This window comes from Dendrobates tinctorius, unplaced genomic scaffold, assembly GCF_039654945.1.
Source record: "Dendrobates tinctorius isolate UK_male_01 unplaced genomic scaffold, ASM3965494v1 ptg000103l, whole genome shotgun sequence".
Classification (NCBI taxonomy): Eukaryota; Metazoa; Chordata; class Amphibia; order Anura; family Dendrobatidae; genus Dendrobates; species Dendrobates tinctorius.
In genome coordinates, this window is record NW_027361771.1 from 23,322,542 (window position 1) to 23,345,351 (window position 22,810).

General features: G+C 39.1%; 1 protein-coding gene across 1 annotated transcript in view; it reads right to left on the reverse strand.

The window, feature by feature from the left end:
• The window catches only part of CA10 (carbonic anhydrase 10), a 483,033-nt gene extending 460,488 nt beyond the window's left edge, over positions 1-22,545 (reverse strand). Inside the window, exon 1 of the mRNA XM_073588164.1 lies at positions 21,966-22,545. Within this exon, the coding sequence (XP_073444265.1) occupies positions 21,966-22,026 (61 nt within the window). The 5' untranslated portion in view covers positions 22,027-22,545. The remainder of the gene's footprint in view (positions 1-21,965) is intronic.
• Between the last annotated feature and the right edge of the window lie 265 nt (positions 22,546-22,810).

Below are 22,810 nucleotides of genomic sequence, written 5' to 3' on the forward strand. Positions count from 1 at the left end.
AGCTCCTGCTCTCACTGCTATTAGTGGCAGCAGGTGTCGGATGATGGGTTCCGTAGTCCCATCAGCTGACACCAGTGACTAGGGGGAAACATTATCTCCGATCACAGCGGGGCGCTTTCACTGTCTTTTGACAGTGTGGGAACTGCAGCTCTCAGACAAGCAGGGATGATTTCACCACCAATCAGAAGCAATGTTTGCCGCGCTGTCATGCACATGACAGGGCGGCAAACACCCAGTGTTCGGGCAGCCGAACCTGAACAGTAACCCGGACGTCCTGGTGAAGTCCGTGTTCGATGTCTGTGCCCGAACAGTAGGTGTTCGGTACAGATGCCAAACTTTACTGTTCAGGTTCACCCATCTTTAATTTTCATCTATTCTTCCTTCGAAAATAATTCAAGCTCTGTGAGATTCCTGTGTCGTCTTGCATGCACTGCTTTTTTGAGGTTCAGCCACAGATTTTCAGGGACGTTCAGATTAGGGGCCTGTGAGGGCCATTGTAAAACCTTCAGCTTGGACCTTTTCAGGTAGTCTATTGTGGATTTTGACGTGTGTTTAGGATCATTATCCATTTATAGAAGCCACACTCTTTTCAACTTCAGCTTTTCTACAGATGGTGCTATGTTTGCATCAAGAATATGTTGAAATTTCATTGAATCCATTCTGCCCTCTACCAGTGAAATGTTCCCTATGCAATTGGTTGTAACACAACCCCTAAGCATAAATGATCCAGCCCCATGCTTAAAAGTTGGTGAGATGTGCTTTTCCTGAAATTCTGCGCCCTTCTTACTCCAGACATATCTTTGAACATTGTGGCCAAAGAGTTCTATTTTTAACCGCATCAGTCTACAGTACTTGATTCTAAAATGTATCAAGCTTGTTTAGATGTTCTTTTGCATACCTCTGAGACTGAATTTTATAGTGAGAAGGCGTAGGAAACGTTTGATTCTGATGACTCTTTCATGAAGGCCATATTTGTGCAGCTTTCTCTGCACAGTAGAACAATCTACCACAACTCCAGAGTCTGCTACATTTTTCTGAAGGTCTTTTAAGCAGGTGTTTTGATTTGCCTCTCTATCCTAAGGGAAGCTCTCACTGAAATTTTGCTTGGTCTTCCAGACCTTATCTTGACCTCCACTGTTCCTGTTAACTGCCATTTTTTAATTACTTTTGGAACTGAGGATAGGGCAACTTGAAAATGCTTTGCTATCTTCCTATAGCCTTCTTCTGCTTTGTGGGTCGCCATTTTCATTTTCAGAGTGCTAGGCAGCTGCTTAAAAGAGCCCATGGCTGCTGTATTGGGCATAGATGCAAAGATAGAGGTGGCTGGGTTTTTCTAAAGCTGGAAAATTTGCATTACCTGGCCTTATCTAGCGATGATAGTGAACAAGCCATAACCTTAACAAGCTCATTAAGCTTTGAAACCTTGGTAAAAGTTATCGGAGAACACAAATCTACTAGGGGGCCCAAAGTTTGGAATAGGCTCATTTTCCTTTTTAAAATTTTTAAAATGCAAAAGTTAAAAACATACAAAGAAAAAGAATCATCTTTAGGCCTTTTAGAGGTCATTTCATCTTCAACTTGTTTAACTGTTCACAAAAAAAGTAATTTTGACCAGGTGTTCCCAAACTTTTACATGCCACTGTGCTTTATAAATGCCACTTCCGGGTCAAGCAGAGTGCACTGTGACATGGAGACTGTAGAGCAGTGACATCAATAAAAAGAACAGAATGGCACTAGACAGAGAGGTGGATGATTAGTGTATTAATTACAACTCTCAATACACTACATGCACATATATGCAGAACAAAAAAAATTCAATGGAGTGATTCATTAACTGAGGCATATAAATTTTTGATGATTATATCTGTTAGGATAGGCAGAACTTATTAGACTTACATTTAGTCATAGGTGTACAGTATAGAAGACAGGGTAATGTCCCATTTTCTCTTGGTACATGCAATGTAAAAGCTTAGAACTCGTCCTCTAGTAGCCCAGACGGCTTGACACAGCTCGCAATAATCTCACTTTATTTTTAAATATTATTTCAGATTTAGATGGCCTTGTGGTTTACAGAAGATTATTTTTTAGTTTTTTAGGGTGGTTGGGGATTTTCTGGTGACAGGAATGTGTTCATGATAGCTATTTTTAAGTTAAATGGACATGTCTCAAGCAATTTCTATAAGGATGTAGAAAGAACTGTCTGTGAAAAATGCCAAGATGCTAGGTCAATAAGCCTTAGGCAAAGAATTGGATTTCCTGAGACAATCTCTGTATCTGTCATCTTATACAGAAACGCAGTGTCACATAGACTATCGGCTATAGAGAGATCGACAGACAGAACCGAGAATGTTTAACATGCTCTAATTTACAATATAGCTGTGATTGCATATATGGTAAAATCATTAAAAAATTATGACCCAATTGTACAAACCTAAAAAGTCAAATAAAATCTGAAAAATATAATTCAAAATTATTCTGAAATAGTTGTAGGCAGTTATAATAATGGGAATAGCACAGTAAATAGTGGGGTACCAATGAGGCCAGTTAATATACTATGGGGGTCTTAGGCCAAGTTCCATTGTGAACACAGAATTTTTTCCATTGCATTATTTTGTGCAGAAAATCTGCTGGGTTGAACAATTCAAGAAAAATGGATGTGATTTCATGAAATCTCATGCCCAGTGTGCATTTAACCTCTTCACCACCAAGCCTGTTTTTTAAAATTCTGACCAGTGTCAATATATTTGGTAATAACTCTGGAATGCTTAAATGTATCCCAGTGATAGTTAGACTGTTTTTTGTGACATTTTGTACTTTACATAAGTGGTAAATTTTGGTTCATATAGTTTTCATTTATTTATGAAAATATTGAAAATTTTACAAAAATGTGTAAAATATTACAATTTTCAAACTTTGAATTTTTATGCCCTTAAACCAGATAGATATACCACAGAAATAGTTAATAGTATTTACCACATGTATACTTTACATCAGCATCATTTTTTTGTTATGAAGTTAGAAGGCTTAGTCATCAAAGTAATCAAAACCACATTCAAGAAGTTTATTAATCCTTTAGGGGCTTCACAGGAATTAAAGCAATGTGGAAGGATAAAATGAAAATTTTACTTTTTCCCACAAAAATATTGCTTTAGCCCCAAATTTTCTATTTTCAACTGGTAACAGGAGGAAATGGACCATACAACTGTTGTGCAATTTCTCCTGAGTATGCTGATAGCCTATATGTGGTGGAAAACTACAGTTTGTGAGTACAGCAGGGCTTGGAAGGGAAGGCACACCATTTGACTTTTGGAGCACAAAATTGTCTGGAATAGATGGCAGATGTCATGTCACATTTGCAGAGCCCAAACCGTGAAGTCTCCCACAAAAGTGACACCATTTTGGAAACTAGACCCCTCAATGAAATTATCTTGATGTTTGGTAAGCACCTTGAACTTCCAGGTGCTTCACAGAACTTTATAATTTTGAGCCATGAAAAAAAATCACATTTTTAAGACAATTTCTCCTTACTACAACAATACCCAAAATTTGGTGGCAAACTACTATTTGGGCGCAAAATTGATGTGCAAAATTGTCTGGAATAGATAGCGAACGCCACATCATGTTTGCAGAACCCCTAATGTGCCTAAACAGTGGAGACCCCCCACATGTGACCTTATTTTGAAAAATACACCCCTCAAGGAACTCATCTAGAGATGTGTTGAGCACCTTGGACCCATAAGTGCTTCACAGAATGTTATAAAGTTGAGCCATGAAAATGAAAAAATACATTTTTTTCTCACAAACAATTCCTTTTCACAAGGGTAACAGGAGAAATCGACCCCAAAATTTGTTGTGCAATTCCTCCTGTTGTGCTAGTCCCCGAGCCCTTACTACATTTTACAGCACCAAAGTTCAGTCCCCATTGACTATTGTAGTGGATTCAGGTTGAAGTTCGTCAAACCTGAAGAACCGAAACATCCACGGGTCCGTTCATTACTACGCTGTATGAATGAAATAATCCTATATATAGAGTATTGTGTTAATTTAAGGGAATCAATGTATAAAGCTTCAGTCACACAGATGGGATGTGCAAAAATAAATCCATCATAGATTTCAGTGAAATGCAGCAGAAACATTTTTGATTTGCATGCTGACTTGCAAGCATTTTAGCTCATTTGAAGCTAATGAATATGCGTGACTAATGAACATTTTACAAATTATAAAATCTGAATCCAATGTAGCCAAACATATGCAAGGGGAACAACATCAAGCTTCAAAACGTTATATGCAACTTACAAAAAAAAATACATACACATTTACGGATGATGTAAAGCTCCGATGCTGTGCTATGCAGACTTATGAATCCCCCAAGTACATGCACTATGCACTGCAAAGATTTGCCAGGTTCTGACTCAGGACCAAAGGGTATGCGTTATGCATAATCCCAACCATTGGTACACTTGCATGGAGCGAGGTCACGCCCTCTAGTCAGCACGCCCACTGGACGGCCTCGTCACTAGACGGGGCACAACCTTGCTCAATACAAGTGTATGGAGAGAGGCCATATCCACTAGACGGGCCCTGTCCGGGATCATGTATAATGCATAGATATCCTCCGGTCTCATGTCAGAAACCGTGAATCCCTGAAGCACACAGTGCGTACACTGGGGGGATTCATAAGTCTACAGTCACACAGAATGACTGCAGACATCGATTTGGACCAGACAACCCCTTTCAATATCATTAAATATTCTCTATACCTAATCCTAATAGAGAAGCCTGAACACACTAAAATTAGGATGACAATCCGGCCTATGGTAAAAGTGCCAACTAAAACCCAAGTCAAACCCAATGCTAACGAAATTGCAAAACTGAAATCAACAATGTAAAGGAGAACTTACAAGATGACAAATCACTAAATCAGCACTACCAGCCCCCTCTTTTGCAGGATCGGTGAGGATCCCTGATGTGAGACTAATAAAATGAGAATATTCCATTCAAGCTGAACTAATTAACATGTACAAATAAAAAACTAACTAATGATCTTTTCATATCAAAGCCTGAAAGGGTGTATGCACTACATCTAGGAAAACAGGGTTTCAGCATCAACATAGAAAGGGAGTTTTACAACACAAACGCTACAGCGCTACAAGATGTTTTAATGTTTGATTTCTTAAGGCCATGTTCATACATTGTGGAAAATTTAGTCAGAAATCCGCAAGAATTTCAGTCAGAATCCGTATTTGTTAGTTGCGGTTTTTTATTGCGGATTTGGCGGCTGATTTCACCCTTTTCCATTAACATGGAATATGGGAAAATCCACAATGAAAATCCAGTCAAGAACAAGAATACCGCTCATTTGAAATCCATACCATGCTTTTAAGTTTGTACAGATATTTTTCTGCAATAATTTTTTTTGTAAATTGTAAATTCACCATGTAGAATCCACACTGGAAAACCACAGCAAATCTTAAACGTGAGAACTTAAATTATCTTCTACAAGTGGTCTAAAATGTTTTTTTTTCTAAAAGATCCTTATAATACGGTATATGTTATCTGATATAGAGGGTTTGAGATCTGCACGGTCTAGAGATTTATAATACTTTCTGCACCTGAAAGGATTCATTATTCCATATACAGTGCCTTGGGAAATAACTCACCCCCATTGGCTTTTTACTTACTTTCTTACATTACAACCTGTGTTAAAATATTTTTGTAATCTGATTTGTGTATGACGCATCTGCACTAAATCGTCTAAGTTGGTGAAGTGAAGTAAGAAAAATCTAAGCATAAATTAAATTTATGGGATCAAATAACTAAAAATTGGCATGTGCTTATGTATTCACCCCTTTTGCTTTGAAGCCCCTAAAAATTTCTTGTGCAAGTGTAAGGAGAGAAACCGGGCTGGGGTGCCTTTCTTGTGCCAGGTCCGGAACTGTCAGGGCTGTCTCCTGTGTTGTCTGGTGGAAAGTTTAGGCAACTGAACCAATCTTTAGACTTGCTGACAGGAGGCATGGCTAAGCGTTACCAGGGGCAGTGCAGCATGCAAGCACAGACAGAATTGGTGGGAAGGCGCAGCACGCAGCTGAGGAGAGTAAGTATTCCTGCTTCAGAGACCATTAGTGACGCAGATTCGCACCCGGCCATGGCAGGAATTTACGAGGACTTGGACCAGAAGCCCGCCGGGTGTAGGCTGACTCTGACATATCATGGTGGAAATCGCTATGCTACAGTCAAGGGTGCTTCCATGACACCTGATAGAGACTGTGACTTTTACCGGGGATGGTTTCTTGAACCCTCGGTGAAGAATCGACGAGCCTTGCTTAATTCTGTCAGCACAGTGGCCCATATACACAGGAGTCTCCGTATTGAGGACTGTACAGAACACTTCAAAGACTTAATGTTGCCGACCAGGCACGGACCCTCGTCTCCTTCCGGACCACACCGAATCCACATGGTGCTGACGGCTGTTGGCGCCATCACCTACTCCGGGAACTTTTCTGTCAGGAAGACGTTTGATTGATAAGTGACTTCATTGAGAACAACTTTATTTGTTATTTCTGTGTTGATTATTCCTTATTACACCCCCTGTATTCCCTACATTGCCTGCATTTTACCTCACGTTTTCCCTATCTCCCTGCATGGAGTAATACCCTGTTAAGTAAAAACCTGTTAACCCTTAGTTTGCCTCCTGACTGTCACTGCTTCTGCCAACATGCTCACACAAGCAATGATGTTCATAGGTAACATGCTTAGTGAAAGGAAGTCCACCTGTGTGCAATCTGTCTGTCCATATATACACATCTTTTCTGGAAGACCACACAGAGACTGCAACTCTAAAATGCAAGAGGCGCCACTAACCAAACACCATGAAGCCAAGGTGATCTACAAACAAGTCAGGGACAAAGTTGTTCAGAAGTTGGATTATAACAAAATATCCCAATCTCTGATGATCCCATAAGCGCCATCCAAACCATTATTATCAAATGGAAAGAACATGGTGCCACAACAAACCTGCCAAGAGAGGGTCGCCCACCAAAACTCTCAGCCCGGGCAAGGAGGGCATTAATCAGAGAGGCAGCACAGATACCACAGGTAACCCTGAAGGAGCTGCAGAGCTCTCAAGCAGAGACTGGAGTATCTGTCAATACAAACACAATAAGCTGTACACTCCACAGAGGTGGCCTCTATGGAAGAGTGAGCAGAAACTTACACACAAAAATTGAAAGGGTCATTTTGAGTTTGCCAAAAGACATGTGGGAGACTCCCCAAATGTATGGAGGAAAGTGCTGTGGTCAGATAAGACCAAAATTGAACTTTTTGGCCACCAAGGTAAATGCTATGTCTGGCACCAAACCAACACAGCCCACCAACCCAAGAACACCATCCCCACAGTGAAACATGGTGGTAGCAGCATCATGCTGTAGCTATGTTTTTCGGCAGCAGGAAAAGGGAAAATGGTCAAGTCAAGGGGAAGATGAATGATGCAAAATACAATGATAATCTTAAGCAAAACCTTTTTCAGTTTGTCAGTGATTTGAGACTGGGACAAAGGTTCACCTTCCAACAAGATAATGACCCAAGGTACTGCTAAAGCAACACTTGAGTGGTTTAACCCCATAATGACAGCCAATACGTCTTTTTACTGACCTGAGATATAAGAGAATAGCATCCCCATACAGGTGACAATCCAGCAGCTGATAGCTGTACACTATAGCTGACAACTTACTGTATCACAATTGATTAGTGTTGGCACCATCCAGATCTGTTAAACCCCTTAGTTGCTGCTGTCAAAAGTGACTACATCTAATAAATGGTTAATAGATTGTGGGAGCTTCTGCTTTAATCTAATTAACACACCGAGATCATGATTGTGTGGTCCTGATGCTTGCCATAGCAGTTCTTGGCCAAATAGCGGCCTTAGAGTCTCACGGCTATAGCGGTCAGTTCAGAAGTCAGTGACATTTAGGTGGTAAAAAAACACTTTTTCATTCCTGCTATACCACTTTGCATTAATTCCTGAAAATCACCTGAAGGGTTAATAAACTATTTGACAGCAGTTTTCAATATGTCGAGGGGTGCTGCTTTTAAAATGGTATCACATTTGTGGTCTTCTAATATACAGGACCCCCAAAGTCACTTCAAACCTGGATAGGTCCCTCAAAAAAATAAATTTTGTAAATTTCCTTGAAAAAATGAAAAATTGCTTCTATATTATTAAACCTCCTAAAAGGCTAATAAAATAAATTAGCATTTTAAAAACTGGTTCTGATGTAAAGCAGACATGTGGGAAATGTTATTTATTAATGTTTTTGTGTGATATCATATGACTATCTGGATTAAAGGGATAATCATTCAACTTTTGAAAATTGCAATTTTTTTACATTTTTTGCCAAATTTCCGAAACTTTTTATAAATAAACACAAAACTTATCGACCTAAATTTACCATTATCATAAATTATAATGTGCCACGAAAAAACAATCTCAAAATCAATGGGATTTGTTGAAGCATTGCAGAGTTATCACCACATAAAGTGACGTTGGTCAGAATTTAAAAAATTGGCTCCATCACTAAGGGGTTAAGGGTAAAAATGTAAATATTTTGTCATGGCCTAGTCAATGCCCAGACCTTAGTCCAATTGAGAATCTGTGAGCAGAATTGAAGATTGCTGTTTACCAGAGGAAACCATCTAACCTGAAGGAGCTTGAGCAGTTTTGCCTTGAGGAATGTGCAAAAATCCCAGTGGCAAGATGTGAAAAGCTCAGAGACTTATCCAAAGCGACTTGTAGCTGTAATCGTCACAAAAGGAGGCTCTACAAAGTAGACTTGGGGGGGGGGTGAATTATGTACACTGAAGTTTTCAGTTATTTTGTCCTATTTGTTGTTTGCTTCACAAAAGAAGGAAAACCAAATGTTCACAGTTGTAGACATGTTCTTTACATAAACTGATGCAAACCCTCAAAAAAAAAAGTGAAATTCCAGGTTGTGAGCTAGTAAAACACAAAAACAGAAAACGGGGTGAATATTTTTGCAAGCCACTGTATATGTGGCATATTCTGAGGGTATGCCATAAACATCTGATGGAGGTCCCAATCCTAGGAACATGGCTCTGTCACCGCATTCCACTGGGAATGGCCTTATTAAAATTTTATTGGTAAGCAATGTGGTTGCCATTGTTGTATATTCACATCTATGGCTTTATGTCACCACTTACTAATATAGATATAATATGGCCATATAGTAAGCAATGTGGTCACCATAGTGGTTTCTCCACAGATTTATGGCTTTATGTCACTACTTACTACATAGCCGTGTTATATTTGTATTAGTAAGTAATGCGGTTGCCATTGTGGTCTCTCCACATCCATGACTTTATGTTACCACTTACTTTATGGCCGCATTATGTCGATATTAGTAGGAATGTGGTCACAATTGGGGTATCTCAACAGATTTGTGGCTTTATGTCACCACTTACTAAAATAGGTATAACAGAGCCATGTACTAAGTATGGGATTGACAAGGTTTCAGTTAGGTGGATTCATAACTGGCTCAGTGATCGTGCTCAAAGAGTGGTAATAAATGGTTGCACATCCATTTGGAAGATTGTTTCCAGTGGAGTACCACTAGTACTAGATAAGGGAACTGAAAGTAAATTAATCACATTTGCAGATAATGCAAAGCTAGGAGGGATAGCTAACACTAGAGGAGACAGAGAAAGGATTCAGAAGGATCTAGATAAACTTGAAAAATGGGCAGCGACTAATAGAATGCTTTATAACAAGGAAAAATGCAATATTCTACATCTAGGCAAGAAAAATGAAAATTACATCTACAGAATGGGAGGAATAGAACTAAGCAACAGCACGTGTGACAAAGACTTGGGTATACTAATAGATCACAGACTGCACATGAGTCAACAGTGTCATACAGCAGCAAAAAGGCAAACACAGTTCTAGGATGTATTAAGAGAAGCATAGCATCTAGATCATGAGAAGTAATTATCCCCCTCAACTCCTTCTTGGTCAGGCCACATCTGGTATACTGTGTCCAGTTCTGGGCCCACATTTAAAAAAAAACATAAAAAAACTGGAGCAAACTCAGAGAAGAGCTACCAGGATGATGAACGGACTGCAAACTATGTGCTACGAAGAACGATTAAAGAATCTGACTATTTAGCGTGCGAAAAGGATAAGAAGAGGCTTACTAGCTGTCTACAAATATCTGAAGGGATGTCACAGTGTAGAGGGATCATCCTTATTCTCATCTGCACATGGAAACACAAGAAGCAATGGAATGAAATCAAAAGGAATATGATACATATTAGAAAAAAACTTTTTGCCAGTGAGGGTGATCAATGAGTGGAACAGGCTGCCATAAGAGGTGTTGAGTTCTCCTTCAATGGAAGTCTTCAAACAGAGGCTGGACGGACATCTGTCGGAGATGGTTTAGTGATTCCTGCATTGAGCAGGGGTTTGGACACAGAAGGGACCTCAGGTTCATCAACTTTAACATTCTATGATTCTACGAATGGAGTGGTCGCTGCACATCTTCAGCATTCTCCATTTTTTGGGGAATTCCAAAAATTTCCAAGAAAATCTTTCCTATTAGATAATAATTAGGAATGACACTAACATCCTAAGAGACGTTGCCCAGCCTTTCTCTGGATTACTACTGCAAGATAATAGATTGAACTCAATAGACTTGTGTCTGTTTTAAACCTTAGTATGTTACTATAGATTAATTAGATTCCTATGCTTGGAGATACATTGGCAGATGGCTAATTTTGAGCTAATTAAGTATGCTAGATAGAAGTCATCTTTTTAAAGCTTTTAGATACAGTATACTATGCTGTACTGTTTCCATGACAAATAGTACAAAAGGAAATATGATCAGTAATAAGTGCATATTTTTACAGCAAACTGTATATACCATAGACACTATGACCCATGGACATTTTAGCTCAAATTTACCCAAGTCAACGACCAAGCACCACATTGTTTCCAGATAAAAGATAGTGACCGCAAGGGACACATCACCCTTTTTTCTGGAAATATTAGGAAGAAAGAAAAACAGAACACTTGGCGAGCCTTTCTCTTGAGGGAAGGGGGATGTAGTGCATTAATCCAGCAATCCTTCTGCACTATGTTCTTCCCTGTAGTCCAGGCATCCACTTAGTAAGAGATATAGAGACACTGTAAAAATAGTTGCATTGCTTCTCATCCTTGTTACAAATTCCAGCTTTCTTTACCTCTAAATTTTTATGGCTAGCTATCAGAAAATGGATAGAGACGAAATGGCGGAATACGACTTCATAAAGCCCTCTCCTTATCGCTGCATGTTATTTCCAAATTTACCATAACATATGAATAAGAAGTGATTTATTTCTTATTTCTGCAAAGCTCTTGATGCTTCATAGCAATCTGAGTGCTGTCTGATGAGCAATCGCTGAACAGTGAGGTTATGACGTGTGCATAAATTAGGTCTGAATAAGAATCTATATAAAATGTACATCTCTTTATTTTATCTTTATTCTCCAGAAAAATATTCTTTACAATGTTCAATAAGCACTGTCATCTGTGATGAAAAGACATATCCAACTGCAAAGGAATTACCTGTATGGGAAATAGAAGAGATGCTTGTCTGTCAAAAAAAGCTATTGCAATAATTCTAGCGCAAAAATACGTATCACACCCAAACCCAATGTATAATCAGGTGATGCAGAAGACTATGGAACAATCGGCTCAATATAGGAGCCCGTTTATTAAAGGGAAAATAGAGTGCGACTATAGTAACATCTGGTTGTACTTTGTTTCTCGGAATATTAGGAGAAAATGAGCTACAGTGTATTCTGTGCATAAAGTAATTTGTGAGGTGCGCTGTTCTCTCCATATGGCGCATTAAAAGAGTTAATCCGATAGGGGGACATTAATTGTAGCCATTGATGCAGAATGTATACAGTCAAATACTTTTCTAATTACTTTACTGAAACTTCTAGATTCATATTGATGAAAAGTGGTCAGATATATAAAGTACCTTTATGCATAGGCTCATGGAACGTGGTGACATGGAGGTTCTGCATAGTATAATACTGATTATGGGGTTCCTCGTGGCAGAATAAAAAAATAAGTTCTTCATCCAATTTCCAAATTCCACCTTCATGACTACTTTCTTCATCCTATTCCTTTCCAATCTTATTCTGAATATTTCATAATTCTTCCACGGTTAAATTAATTTTTCAGTCTCTTCTGGAATTGGTTCTCCCACATCCATATAGCGTATAATAGTCTCCATACTTAAAAAAAATACTTCCCAGATCCTTCAATCTTCTCTAGTTACTACTCAACTTTCATATTCTCTTCCAAACATCCTAAATATTAATTTACTCTAAATTCTATAATTGTTCCTTTTCTCGCTTGCCCATCTATAGTCCAGATTCCACCTGAACTATTCTAGAGAAAATGCCCAAACTAAGGGCTTGTACAGATGATAGTGTAAGGTTCAGCCAGGACCGTAGTCGTGGCCGAGGACTCTGGGGCAACGGAGCCCTGGCCTCCCCTCACATAGTCATGACAGTTTTCTGTCAGCATACCTGTCGCTTTCTCCAGCTCCCCCTCAGGGCTTTCTGTTATGTGCTGCACATTCTCCTCAGACAATGTGGAACAAACAGAGTCACAGTCCTGTTGATCAACTTTACTGTTTCCTTCACACAGCGCATACATATTCACTCCAGCATCAGCATCAGGGTTAGCAATGCACATTTTCTCCTCTGTCCCTGTCTTTCCCACTCTCCCACTAAGCTTGCTTCCGGGACGGACCATGGTCTTTCAGCATCAACTCTGCCCGAGTCTTATTCCAGTAGAGGACGCTCTTAACCATTTAGCCCCAGCCTCAAGAATATCCACAGTTGAAATAAGCCGCCACATTTTGAGTGACCTGCCCGTACTGCTTAATCTTCTTCTGGCAACTGCAGACCCACTAATTCTGCACTGTCAGCACTTCTCCTGGTATTACTCCCTGATGAGATATTAGCCTGAACTCTGTATGACTGGCCTCTTGACTTTAACGTTACGGAGCCAACAGCCCTGTCAGGGCGCTCCTGCCCAACTGATTCAAATTCCAGATGCTCCCTGGCTTAACAGCTGTTAGCCTCTCCTACTTTAACTGTTTACAAGTTGAGCATCTCTAACCTCATCTAGTGGGCAAACTAGGGTACAACACTTTCCCTATCTATATAACAGTGTCCAATGTTAAATACATATAACAGATACAATAAATAGATATTTACATGGCATGTACAATAAATACGAATAACGTTACAGGGAAAGGGTGCATAACATCAGACATTAAATATATATATATACACGTATATATCTGTACACTTACGGACACTCCTTTGTGTCCCTTACAATAGTATAGCTCAAACGAGTGGTTTTGATGGATAGCACTCATCACCATTTTATTCTATGAGGATGTGCATATGTCCGACTTTTTTCTTGGACCAAGCCGGTCTGCACGAAAATCGCAACATGCAAGATTTGCCTCTGATGGCACTCGCCCCTTCAACTCTATGGCTTTGTGGCAAACATTGAATTGCACTCAGATGACATGCGCGTATGGCACGATTTTCATGGACAGACCAAATAGAGAAACTAGAGAAACTTGTATTTTTCATTCTCAACTTCTGAGAAAATCTGACCACACTGATCACAGTGAGTTTAGCATAATGAGACCAATTTACTTGGATGGAGAACATATGGTCATGTGACCGTAGCCTAATGAACACAAGATCCTCTAACCTTAGTATCTTATGTCTGTCGTAAATTTTACCCCTCTTCTTAAGTATTTATTTTACTTTGATAGCACCATCATATTTCACAGCTCTTTACAGACATTATCATCGTTGTGCTCATTAGGGCTCACATTCTAAATTTCCTATTAATATATATGTCAAGTGTAGGAAGAAACCCAAACAAAAACTGGTAGAACTCTTTATAGATGTGGTCCTTGGTGGTTCTTGAACCTAGGACCACAACACACCATGTCAAGAGTGCTAATCACTGAGCCACCATGTTGCCTCTCCACCAACCTTGCAAAGTGTGAAATTCACTGTGAAAATCCACTGGCATGCTGTGAATGATAAATGTGTAGTGCTGGTCAATTTCTGTTGTAGCTTTTCCACAGCAAAATGTGCATGAAATCTCAGATGATAAGCTCCCTGTTGGCATACCCTTTTGTGTATGTTCTTTTTATATTATCTAAGGTATATCAAGGATTTGTCGCTTTGGATTCATTTCCTACTTGATTTATCAGTTTGGTTTTGATCTGATTTCAGGTGTGATTTTCTTTTTGCCCACTCCTATTACTTGCCACAGGTGAGTTTGAACGAGCATCACATGCTTAAAACAAAGTTGTTTAGCTACAATTTTGGAAAGGTGCCAACATTTTGTCTGGCTCATTTTTGGGGTTTTGTGTGAAGTTATGTTCAATTTGCCTTTTTCCTGTTTTTTTTTAATTTTTCTAATGCACACAAAGGAAATAAACGTGTATAACAAAACATGTGTAATTGCAATATTCATCTGGGAGAAAAATTTCATTTTCTGGACCAATTTCAAGGGTGCCAACACTTTTGGCCATGACTGTATGTATCTAACAATGCACCTCACTTGAAAAAAATGGAAAGGTTGCACAAATTGCACAAAAATACGGGAGCAAAACATTCAGCCTGTCGAGTCTAAGCACTGTCTGAATATTGCACAAGGTTAGTGAATCGGACACTTTATTCACAGATAAGTTGGTAACGCTTCACACAACCTCTTGTTTTTATGATTAATGAGTGTTCTATCTCTAATTGTTTGCTGCACCTTCTACTTGTGTAATGTTATTGTGGTTATTGTGGCCGTGATTGTACTTCCATTGTGTTTTACCTCTATGCTGCACTGGACTAGGATATTCAGCACAATATGATGTAATATCATTCAGACTGATTAATAAGAAAAAGCACAAAATCATATTGACTAAAGCATAATCTTCATAAATATAAAATGTATTATTAAACGCTTTCCAGTTACTTTGACCATTTTATTGCATGTAGAAATATCATATGAGGAATATGAATTCTCTCTTGATGTAGTGAAGCCATCTTTATCTCAACCTGAACGAATGCCATGTTACTACAAGAATCAATTCCCTAGTAATTAATTAAACCATTCCCAGTTGGGTTTACAATGAAACATCTTCATTTATCATATGACTGCTTCCCCCATCAATGCAAGGAAGCATCTCCGTTTATCTTCCAAGGAACTATTCCCATTCATTGTAGGGACTTAGATCTAATGTTTACAGAAGTCAAAACCTAAAAGATATAGAGACACCGTCATGTACATTATTAATGGCTATACCTCAGTAGTAGCGGCTTTATACAGTTCTGGCCAAAAGTATTGACACCCCTGCAATTCTGTCAGATAGTACTCAGTTTCTTCCTGAAAATGACTGCAATCACAAATTCTTTGGTATTATTATCTTCATTTGTCTTAAATGAAAAAACACAAAAGAGAATGAAGTAAAAAGCAAAACATTGATCGTTTCACACAAAACTCCAAAAATGGGCCAGACAAAAGTATTGGCACCCTCAGGCTAATACATGGTTGCACAACCTTTAGCCAAAATAACTGCGACCAACTGCTTCCGGTAACCATCAATGAGTTTCTTACAATGCTCTGCTGGAATTTTAGACCATTCTTCTTTGGCAAACTACTCCAGGTCCCTGATATTTGAAGGGTGCCTTCTCCAAACTGCCATTTTTAGATCTCTCCACAGGTGTTCTATGGGATTCAGGTCTGGACTCATTGCTGGCCACCTTAGAAGTCTCCAGTGCTTTCTCTCAAACCATTTTCTAGTGCTTTTTGAAGTGTGTTTTGGGTCATTGTCCTGCTGGAAGACCGATGACCTCTGAGGGAGACCCAGCTTTCTCACACTGGGCCCTACATTATGCTGCAAAATTTGTTGGTAGTCTTCAGACTTCATAATGCCATGCACACGGTCAAGCAGTCCAGTGCCAAAGACAGCAAAGCAACCCCAAAACATCAGGGAACCTCCGCCATGTTTGACTGTAGGGACCATGTTTTTTTCTTTGAATGCCTCTTTTTTTCTCCTGTAAACTTTATGTTGATGTCTTTGCCCAAGAAGCTCTACTTTTGTCTCATCTGACCAGAGAACATTCTTCCAAAAGCTTTTTTATGTCTCGGGGTAAGAAGTGGGGTCTTCCTGGGTCTCCTACCATACAGTCCCTTTTCATTGAGACGCCGATGGATAGTATGGGTTGACACTGTTGTACCCTCGGACTGCAGGGCAGCTTGAACTTGTTTGGATGTTAGTCAGGGTTCTTTAGCCAACATCCGCACAATCTTGCGTTGAAATCTCTTGTCAATTTTTCTTTTCCGTCCACATCTAGGGAGGTTAGCCACAGTGCCTTGGGCTTTAAACTTCTTGATGACACTGCGCACGGTAGACACAGGAACATTCAGGTCTTTGGAGATGGACTTGTAGCCTTGAGATTGCTCATGCTTCCTCACAATTTGGTTTCTCAAGTCCTCAGACAGTTCTTTGGTCTTCTTTCTTTTCTCCATGCTCAATGTGGTACACACAAGGACACAGGACAGAGGTTGAGTCAACTTTAATCCATGTCAACTGGCTGCAAGTGTGATTCAGCTATTGCCAACACCTGTTAGGTGCCACAGGTAAGTTACAGGTGCTGTTAATTACACAAATTAGAGAAGCATCACATGATTTTTCAAACAGTGCCAATACTTTTGTCCACCCTCTTTTTTATGTTTGGTGTGAAATTATATCCAATTTGGCTTTAGGACAATTCTTTTTGTGTTTTTTCATTTAAGACAAATTAAATGAAGATAATAATAACAAAGAATTTGTGTTTGCAATCATTTTCAGGAAGATACTGAGTAATATCTGACAGAATTGCAGGGGTGTTAATACTTTTGGCCACAACTGTATCAGCATCAATCAGCTTGGTATTCCCTTATTTTTTAACAGGTGATTTGTAGGCTACATAAAAGACACCAAGCTACATAACAGGTATTTTCATGCTAAAAAGCAGCGACCCTAATTGGGACTGCTGATGAATCTTAGGCTTAAGGGGCCGTAGTGATGATATACTGATAGTCAATGGCTCTAAGATACCTGAGATAACTGATGATAGAAAGAAAAAAGAAATAAAAGACCATATAAAAAAATCTACATCTGGAGTCTTGGCTACTTGGTCCTCCTTAAACAATAAAATATGTTTCAATATATATTAGAGATGAGCGCATCAGTCAAAACTTGAATTTACATATTCTCACAGATTTTCATGGAAAATTAGGATTACAGAGAAGTTATTCTTCATGAAATAAATCTACCATATTATTCTCTAGGTTGTTGAGACACTATTGCATTATAAGTGTGAGATGTGAAAAACCCATCGTCAACCCATCTCGTCAACCGTCCGGCCCTCACCTCATCTTCTTATTTTCACAAGTACTGAATTCCTGGGCTTGCTCGTGCTAGGCCGTGACTTCAAGCGTTGATGAAGCCCAAGAAGGTTCTACACAGCTGGGCAAAAGGTCACCACGTCACAAGACGTGCGCATGTGCAGAACTATCCCACACCCGGTTCAGTGTAAAAGGTCCAATGATTTCAGTGCTTGAGGCAGTGATAAGATGACATGATGAGGACTGGACAGGTGACAATGAAGAGTGGAGGGGTTCACATGGAATTTTGGCATATGTGGATTTTTATAATTTTCGAGTAGAATCAAATTCCATTCGAATATATTTGATAATATCTACTATTTATCAATTATATTTAGAAAAACATCTAAGGAGTTCATTGGCTAAGCTAGATATCCATGTGGTGGTGTCATGTAGACTCTTCAGAGTCAGTTTCATTGACTCTTTTGGCCCAATTCATCAAAGCTTTTATGCCAGAATTCCAGCATAAAAGTTTTGAAAAGTCACATTTAGACAGCTGCGCTTAAATTTTGCGACTTCTGGCATCTTCACCCCAGTTTCTCCCAGCTCTGCCGAATTAATGACAAACAGCGACATTTGCTATGCCACAAATCTTACTCTAGCATCCGGTAATTTTCTTCCTGAGTCAGGAGTGTCTTACTCCAGCACGCCCACTCATCAAGACCTCCGTGTATAAGCTTTACAAGCCAGAAATAAACACTGTAAACCCAATGTTTTGTGGAGCTGGAGCAGTGGCTGAATCAGGAATTTTCCCCAATATATTATGCTAGACTAGTAGAAAACATACTAGGTGCGCTAGTCTGCACCAATTTTTTTATTTTCCGATAGACCCTAGACAGAAATTTGTAGATTTCCTTTTATGGCGATACTTCACATTTAGTAAATTGTTACTGATATTTAGGTCTCATTCCAAAGTCATGGATTTTTCTTGTATGCAAAGAACTGACCAATTTCATCTGATCTGATCCGACACCAGTATTTGGTCAGTGTCAGTTTTTAACATTAGCGTTTCATCACTGATTTTTTCTGCAAAAAAAATAAAATTGCTTCTCGTACCCCTTACAATGTTATAAAGAGACAGAATACAGATAGCATTTATGTGCTGCCTGTGATTTACATGGACCAATAGTCTTGAATGGGTGATTTTGATCCATGACTGGGATAAAAAAATGGACGTCTCTATGATCTTTTTATTGACTACTGAAAACGTGGATGGAACACACAGGTGCTTTGAGGACATCAGGATGAGGCACTACTTCTTCAGACCTAGTAGTAGATATTTTTGAGCCTACCTTGTCCTTTTTACTAGGTTGTCTCCCCAAGCTGGATACTGATGGGTGCAGACAATATAACTGAGGCAACGTGGGAATATTTATTGCGGACACTTTTTATTTGCATGTACTTTCAGAAAATGCTATTTTTTTTAAATATTCACCTATAAAAACAAATATTTTTTGATATATTGAGCTTAAAGGAAGAAGATAAACATAAAAATTGTACAAATTGAGTAAGCTTTTTAGTCTCTATTTTCTTCTTTGTTGGCATTTCTGCACCATTTTTCATAGGTGGAAATAGATCTACAAGGGCAGATGTTACATGACCCTAAAACATGACTATGATTAGGGAACAAATTATCAAAACTTCAAGGAATATATAGAAGCAGGAATGGCTATTCTTTACAAAAGTGAAGTCAATTTCTGGATTTCTGTTTTTTTTTTATATCTACTTCTCCTTAAATGAAAATATTTTATCAGATGAAGTATTTAAAAGCAATAGGAGGCTACAGCGCTCAATAGTGGTATCATTTATAGCAATGGTGAACCATAGGGACTCTTTGAGATTATAAAGGCTGAAAAAGCAGTTTTATTTTTGTCTTTGGAAGCCCCAGTTATGTACACAGTACAAATATACAAAAAAATCTATAGCTATAAATACAAATACATTTACAGTCTTTCAACCTGATAAGAGGTCTAACAGTGAAAGTACAATAGCTGTAGTTGATCCAGAACAAGTAAGAAAAATTGAAACAAGAAATTATCCACTAAAGTAGCTCCATATTTATTTAGCTTTCAAAGAAAGTCAATTTACCTTTTAGCAAGTATTTTTTTCAAAATGTAATTGTTTCAGGTGAGCTTGTTTGTCTCTAGCTCCACCCTACTCCTCTCCATAGACTTTTATAAACAGCAGTTGTCATCTGATACCTCAGTGAAGTGAAAATCCGTCTTCACCGAAGACAAATTTTATCCATGAATTCATGAATTTGGGAGTAAAAAAATCAGTACAGGAGACAGATTTCTCTACTATATTAAAATGTTTCTGATCTTCACTGGTACTATTGATTTGTGGGTGGTGGGGGGGATATAAAGACAGTTAATGTAGAAGTCAGAGCCTGACCATCCAATGCAAATGTCTGCACTGGTCCATCGTCTAATGCCAGATCAGAAAATGTTGCATGTAGAATTTTCTGTTCCAACTCGAAAACCAATCAGACTCAACAACCGATGTGCCGGATGAATGTGGCCTCCCATGTTGAGGAGAAGAGTTGGCGGTGTGTCACAAGGATATTTTGGCCAAATTGAAGGGGGTGGGGATGTGACAGCAATTTTGGGTTTGTTGATTTCTTGGGAAGCAGGAAAGAAGAACTGGTAGGAGGTTTTGGAAAAAAAAAAGACCTTATCGGAGTTTAAAAGGAATTTTTCCCATTATTCACAATTATAGCATTTTATCTCCCACATACTGCAATAGACTTCAATGGCTGCATATTTCTTTCCTGGAAAAAGGGAAATTGGCTCATTGATCAAATATTTTTATGTTTTTTTTTGTCATATCTAAAAACCTGTCAAACATTTATACAAGAGTAATTCTTTGCTTTTATTTAGAAATAGGATACAAAGTGATTCCTGTTATTTTGATTCAGAAATGAGACAAACGTCTACAGCAGAAACGGAAAAATTTCCCTTGTGAACATACCCTTACACAGACAGAGAGGATAGAGGGAACATGTAAGGGTCAGAGAATTCTGGTTAATAATCCCTGTGGGCAATTTAATGGATGCCATTAGTGGGTGATACATCTGGAACGCAAGCACCTGTTAGGTTAATAAGAAAATACTCAATATATAAAATTATATATATATATATATATATATATATATATATATATATAAACATTTAAAAATGTAATTCAATATAAAAAGTTAAAATATAAAAATAAATTGCATTTGAAAAGTAATGATGCTTGCTAGTGCTATTTCAATGACACTATGCTGCGAGATTCCATATTGGATGCACAGATGGGCCATAATCATAGCAGTGCTTTGCTTAACATACGTGTCCACTGACCCTGAAAGCTGAAGCCAGTGTTTTTACATAGGGTGCACTAAGCAGGTCTTTCCCCTTTGTCGTGACAGTGTGTCAGTGAGTGAATGATAGACTGTATCAGTGATTAGGCAACTGTCAGAGGAGAAGTGATTGAAAGCTACATTACAATCCGTACGCTATATACTGCATTAGCTATGCTCGGGAAGCAGGCAGTTCCAGTTATGATGTTACAGATGGTGATTAGTGCATTAAAAAAAGGGTAACATAAAAAGCCAAGTGCATGAAACCATACGTGAATAAATAAAAATAGATATATTTTTTTCTGACTTCTGAGCACGTACAAGTTATCGGAATTTCGCAGAATTACTGCACAATGCCAGCCATATCAGGGAAAGTTCTCCTAATCCACTCCCTTTATGAAAGCACTCCATGTACAACTCAGTGCAGCTAGGTCCCCTTTGGCAATGAAGCTCGGTAGAAATAACTAAAAACTCTAATACCATTCATCCTAAATCTTGGAACAAATCCAACTATCTGGTTTTTAAGCACAACTACCCCCTACCACACCACCTCCACTTCTATGATTCCTGGGAGCTGTAGACTAATTTCTACCATGGAGACCCTACAATTGTGGGCATCTCCTGGGGGGAAAAGCTGGATAAATCAATCATTCATATCATCCATTGCATACCTGAAACTCCTCTATGGGTAAATGAATAAGACAAAAATTTCAAATGAATATTAGAGACCTTTAACAAAAGCAAATCTACAAATATATGTTTCACACAAGTGATTGTATAACCATACAGATATGTACGGACTGTAGATCTCTAGCTTTCCAGAACTTATGTAATCCACAGAGATCTCGTTAGCTCTCTCTATAGACTTGGAAAAGGGTTAATTCTTGCTGTCTAGATTTTTCCACATATTCACAACTAAATACCCTAATAGCACAAGGCACAGTATATTTTGGCTGCCCAGAATATGTACTTTGGCAATTCCCCGAATCCTGAGGCTCGGAATCTGATCAGATCCTGTTCTCACCCATTTGACAAGTGGAAGGGGCTGTAGAAAATTGGTATCGGTAACAGACCATATAGAAATGAGCGTGCCCATACCTGACATGCAAACGATGAAATTTGCTTGAAGGAAAAAAAACACCTCCCAAACAATTTCCATTCTATGATTTTCATACCACCTGCATCACTCAGAGGAACGATCAATACAACACTTCCCAATGGATCAGCGACGGTCCCTCTGTGCCTGAAGGGGTTTTCCAAATATGTTTACACATGTCCCAAAAAAAAAAAAAAGAAGAAAAATCCAGCCAAGGATCTTAACTTGAATCCGTTCTCCCCATGAAAGCGGAAAGGAAAGAAATGGTAATAAGAAGAAACAACACACAAGACAGTAAAAAAAGAAGGAAAAGCCAATAAAGGTAATCTCCGGAGCCTTCCCAGCTAGGAGGTAAAACACAGCGCAATGGCTAGTGGACCAGCGAGCTCATTATCCATGGAGTCATTAGTAGTTTATCCATACAGTGGAGTTCCCATACACATCCTGGAATAGTTTTATTCTTCCTGCAGTAAAAAGAGAAATAATATGGATGGAACAGAAAGGCAAATAGTGGCGGAATATCCCGGGAGCAGCAGAGTGATGCTATGTGACTGACTGCTGCACAGTATTGAATGCTTTCTCATTTCTGAAGCCTGCCTCTCCGCGCTCGGGCGGCAGGGGGCGCTCCAACACCACTTACTGCCCTGACACAGGCGGCGCGCACGGCTCGCGCTCCATCCTACCGACTCTGCTGCATGTCCGCCCCGCGCTATATACCACAGCAGAGCACTCCTCGGATAATAATGGCTGCAAGACACTGAGCACAGACAGCCACGGGACTAGCTACGGCAGGGGCTGCACAGTGTGAAGGAAGGTCCTGCCTGTAATGCCAGCTCGTCTGCTGTAT